Source organism: Salvelinus sp. IW2-2015, unplaced genomic scaffold (assembly GCF_002910315.2).
Source record: "Salvelinus sp. IW2-2015 unplaced genomic scaffold, ASM291031v2 Un_scaffold9569, whole genome shotgun sequence".
NCBI classification, from domain to species: Eukaryota; Metazoa; Chordata; class Actinopteri; order Salmoniformes; family Salmonidae; genus Salvelinus; species Salvelinus sp. IW2-2015.
This window is the reverse complement of record NW_019950827.1, coordinates 2,048-7,225: the sequence shown is the minus strand read 5'-3', so window position 1 is coordinate 7,225 and position 5,178 is coordinate 2,048. Positions and strand designations below refer to the sequence as shown.

General features: G+C 45.4%; 1 protein-coding gene across 1 annotated transcript; it reads left to right on the top strand.

Moving 5' to 3' along the window:
* Positions 1–294: 294 nt before the first annotated feature.
* On the top strand, positions 295–2,309 carry LOC139027311 (uncharacterized). Its single transcript, XM_070442431.1, has 4 exons — positions 295–975; positions 1,177–1,424; positions 2,169–2,181; positions 2,249–2,309. Exons 1-4 carry the CDS (start codon positions 911–913, stop codon positions 2,286–2,288), a joined length of 366 nt encoding a protein of 121 aa, XP_070298532.1. The 5' UTR covers positions 295–910; the 3' UTR covers positions 2,289–2,309.
* The last annotated feature ends 2,869 nt before the right edge of the window (positions 2,310–5,178 follow it).

Genomic DNA, 5,178 nt, shown 5'->3' with positions numbered 1-5,178 from the left:
TTTTACAACCAAGTTCCCCCCCCAGAAATAGAGATAAAATTAATCCCTACCTTTGATGATCTTCATATGGGTTGCACTCAAGCCAGAGCATTAATTTACTCAATAAAATGTTCCCTTTTGTTCGATAAAGTCATCTTACTATCCAAAGAAACCTCGTTTTGTTTGCGTTTTCATTCAGTAAATCCCACAGGCTAAACACAGTTCAACCAACAAGGCAGAACAAAAAATCCAGAGCATGCTTATCCAATAAAGTCCTAAACATCAGAAACATGATCAAACCGAATTGTTTTTATATTCAATCCTCAGGTTGTTTTTAGCCTAAATAATCGATAATATTTTAACCGGACAATAACGTCGTCAATATAAAAGGTAAACATGAAAGCCACTCTCTCGGTCGCGTGCATGAAAAAGCTCTGTGACACTGCAGGGTCCACTCATTCAGACTGCTCTTACTCCCTCATTTTTCAGAATACAAGCCTGAAACAATTTCTAAAGACTGTTGACATCTAGTGGAAGGCATAGGAACTGCAATTTGAGTCCTAAGTCAATGGATACTGTAATGGCATTGAATAGAAAACTACAAAACCAAAAAGAATCCTACACCCTGAATAGATTTTTCTCAGGTTTTCGCCTGCTAAATCAGTTCTGTTATACTTAGACACTATTTTAACAGTTTTGGAAACTTTAGAGTGTTTTCTATCTAAATCTACCAGTTATATGCATATCATATCTTCTGGGCCCGAGTAGCAGGCAGTTTAATTTGGGCATGCTTTTCATCCAGAATTCCAAATGCTGCCCCCTACCCTAGAGAAGTTAAAACAATTCCACATGTTAGCTTAGTACCCCTCCCCCACAACGGCTTAGACTTTTAGAGTTAACTAACCCATTAATACTCAACAATAACCCATGGATGATGTACTCATGTCTCTTCTTTCTCCCCCAAAGGTATCCAGACTGGAATCCAAATGTCCCAAGGTGAGAGATGTTCCTAAAATGTAGGACTACCTATTTTTCACCCTGATTGTCCAATCGTACCTTTTTTTAGATTACAACTGTGCAACTGACAAACCACCTATCATTTTKCTCTMGTGGTGTTGTATGTCACTGGGTCTTTGAATCACATATAATGTCATATTGTTCTTCTGACTCCTCTCTCCCCTCTTTGCCCCAAACCAGGAGGGACCCGTCTCAAGGTCAGGATGCCTGTGCCACCTGGCATTCCCTAGAACGCTCTCCCTCCCGCTCKGTGTCCCGTTCCTTGTCCTGGTCCCCCACCCCCCCTCCGGACCGAAGCAGAAGGATCTCTCCGCCCACCTCCCATGGACACACCCCCCACACCTCTGGCCGGCACAGCCCCTCCCAGTCCCATCGGCGTTCTGCCTCCAGCGCTCACAGGCCGGAGAAGAGAACCAGCGAATCCTCAGGTAAGCCACTTTGTCTAGATGCTAATCTGGGCTAGTGGTTGACACAGTGTTTGACAGCTGTTTCCCAGACCCAGGTGAAGCGTATTCCTGGAGTGCTGTCTGTTGGCAATTGGTACATAATATCTGGCCCTGTTGCTACATCGTCATAAACCTAGGGATGTTCATTTGGTTACCTCCCCTACGTCCAGCGGATATCACTGTAATGATATCCAAATCAACTTGTATTTGTCCACATGTGCAGACCTTGAACTGTGAAATGCTTATTTACATCAGCTTACTTTTATTCTTGTGTGGTCCGATTTAAAAAATAAATTACGGAAAAAGCACACCATGCAATAATCCTGAGTACGGCGCTCAGTCCCAAAACACAAGCCATACAGGTTACCGCCATGTTGTTGGAGACAACAGAAGTCAGAAAAACATTATAATATTCCACTTAACCTTTGATGATCTTCAATCAGAATGCACCTCCCAGGAATCCAAGTTCCACAAATGTTTGTTTTGTTTCGATTAAAGTCCATAATTTATGTCCAAATACCTCCTTTTTGTTGGGTAATATATCTACGTCATTATAACCGCAGATTATCTGTCCACCCCTAGCATCCCATGGGGGGATATCTACTGTAATATATTTACGTCATTAAATTAGCCCAGACATCTGTTTACCCCTTAACATCCAGGGATATTTACTGTAATATTATTTACGTCATTGATAGGCCAGACATCTGTTACTCCTACATCCAGGGATATCTACTGGTAATATATTTACATCATTATAAACCCAGACATCATCTGTTACCATAGCCTCCCAAGGGATATTACTGGAGCTCCTCTCGAGAAGGCCTGAAGCGGTTCCAGAAATGACCCCGCCAAGTGTGCGACTTGGCCCAAAAGGCAAAAGAGCAGGGGTTTCTGGAAAAACGAGTTCCGGGAAACGTGCAGTCCTATTTGTGCCGTCCAAAGCATTCCTCAGAGCAAGTTTCGCGGGCGTCCATCGCGTAGTCGTAGTCGCTCTTCGCCGCACACGTCGGAGAGTAGATACATGGTGTCTTATATGTGTATATATATCGTATCGACATGGAGACGTGAGAGTGTAGTACTGAGCGAAAATTAGGCACGTTGCGAGTGCGGTTCGTGACAGTGCGCATGAGCGAGATTGTGTACATGACTGGGAGCTTCTGGTATAGGATTTTTGTTTGGTGAGATGGCGCACAGTACGTCGCATTTAGGGCTCCTTCAAGATTAACTCCATTATCAGTAATAATTACTTTCCAGTAGTAATGATCATTAGGTGAAATTTCACAAATTGAATTGTAGAACTAACTTTATAAGCAGCTTCTTCACACTCCCATCAACACAAGCAGTGGCTTGTAAAACGCTTCCTTTCCTTGATTTTATGGTCGCAGGTCCTCCAACGCACTCACAGAAGAACCGATCCACGCTGCAGAAGAAGAATCGCTACCTATGGTTCAGTAACTTGGCTCTATCTGACGGGCCCTCCCTGTAGATGCAAGTACCCAAGGAAGTGGTGTCACTGGTGCAGTCCTTCGGGCAAGGTTCAACCAATTGTCCTCCATCATCAGGAAACGAGGAGGGTGAGGAGAACCAAGGGGCAGCCGCAATACAGTAAAGTGAAGTATAGATAACTGGTGGGGAGTGGTTCAAGTTAGGCATCATAGCCCTTTCAATGCCTAAGTGTGGTGTCTTTTTGATAATATGAAGAACATCTGTTTAACCCTTGGAGTCGATTTCCCCGGCATCCGATTGTTGTTTGTTCTTCCTGTTTATAAAAGTGATTTTTTCAGAAGCGAAAACCTGAAAAAAAGCGGAATGATATATCGTGTGCTGCGACGTCTCTGGGAGGGTACGCAGTAGAGATTGGAATTGTCTCTCGTGTGCTGCGATGACAGCGGTTGTGCATCTTATAATAGAGAGATATGAGTTGTATATATTGATTTGGGCGTGGGAGTATGAGTTCAGTAGTGAGGTCTCGTCGGAGGAGGCCTGGCTCACGCGGAGTGATATCATATATTGTCGTGGAGAAGTAGGAGTCGCTGTGTTTATGGATCGGTATACATGATATGTTTCTTCAGGCACGCTGCGCTCGCGGGCAGAATATGAGTATAGCAGTGTGTGTGTGAGCTCGTGGGATATAGTGCTCGCGCAGGGATCTTTATCCATTGATGGCTATGTGAGAACGTGTGCACTGACGGACTCGCAGAGGTTGAGGAGTAGGGGAGAGGTTTTGAGGGGTATGTCTCATCGGCACTGGGCTGCGCGTATGGATAGTCACTGTAGAGGTGAGGTTTCACGCGCTTCGGCTGTCTGTATTGAGAGTTTCTTCGTTAGATACATTCAACGAGCGATAGTCTGAGATTGATGTGCGGTGCCTGTGGTGTCTCTCGCTTTAGACTCGGCTGCGCGAGCTTGCGGAGCTTTTGCGCCCAGCGATTAGAAGGAGAGCACGATACCGCTCTCGCTCGAGAGTATGTTTGCAGTTGAGAGTGTGCATAGAGTCATGACGTGGCAGGGATTACGCTCGCGGAGATTCGTATTTATTAAAGATAAGTATACTTTGAGATGGATTATGTCAGTGTTAGGAAGGAGCTGCCCCGGTCAACTGTAAGTGTGTTATTGTGAAGTGGAAACCCGTCTAGGAGCAACAACGGGTGCAGCCCGCGACGTGGTAGAAACCACACAAGCTCACAGAACGGCAAACCGCCAAGTGCTGAAGCACGTAGCGCGTAAATCGTCTGTCCTCGGTTGCAACACACTACTGATTTTCAACTGCCTCTAGAAGCAACGTCAGTAGGTACTCTTTTCGTCGGGGAGCTTCATGAAATGGGTTTCCATGGCCGACAAGCCACACACAAGCCTAAGAACACAAAATGCCAAGCGGTCGGCTGGGGTGGTGTATAGCTTGCCGTCCATTGGACTCTGGAGCAGTGGAAACGCGTTCTTCTGCAGTGATTAATCATTTTTACCATCTGGCAGCCGACGGATGAGTCTGGGGTTTGGCGGATGCAGAAGAACGCTACCTGCCCCAATGCATAGTGCCAACTGTAAAATTAGGTTTTGCGCCCTTAGTTCCAGTGAAGGGACATCTTACGCTATATGCATACAATGACCATTCTAGACTATTCAGTGTTTCCAACTTTGTGGAAACAGTTTGGGGAAGGACCTTTACTGTTTCAGCATTACAATGCCCGCCCGTGCACAAAGTGAGGTCCATACAGAAATGGTTTGTCAAGATCAGTGCTGAAGAACCTTGACTGGCCTGCACAAGACCTGACCTTAACCGCCATCGAAACACCTTTGGTATGAATTGAACGCCCCCTGTTGAGCCAGGCCTAATCGCCCACATCAGTTTTCCTGAACGCTCACTAATGCTCCTGTGGCAGGGACCTCAAGATATGTATCGCGATTCAATGTTGTTATTTTGTTTGCGATTCAATGTTCCAAACATAATGCTCACGGTTTACGTCTGCTGGCAAAGGTACAAGACGAGAGCCATGATAAAACAAGTTTTTGGATCTGTTCATGGAATTAAAAGTGCAAAATAAAATGGCTTCCCTATTCAGAAGAAGATGAGGAACACGCCTATGTGGCAAGAATTACTGGTGGCAGGTAGCAGCCCACTAGCGCAAAAATAATATTGAGGATATGTGGCTGTACCCGCCAGCCAAATCACTAGTTTTGGAATCCATCTGGTCTAACTCCTGCCCCTCTCGGTGTCTGTTCCTCCAGGCCACTG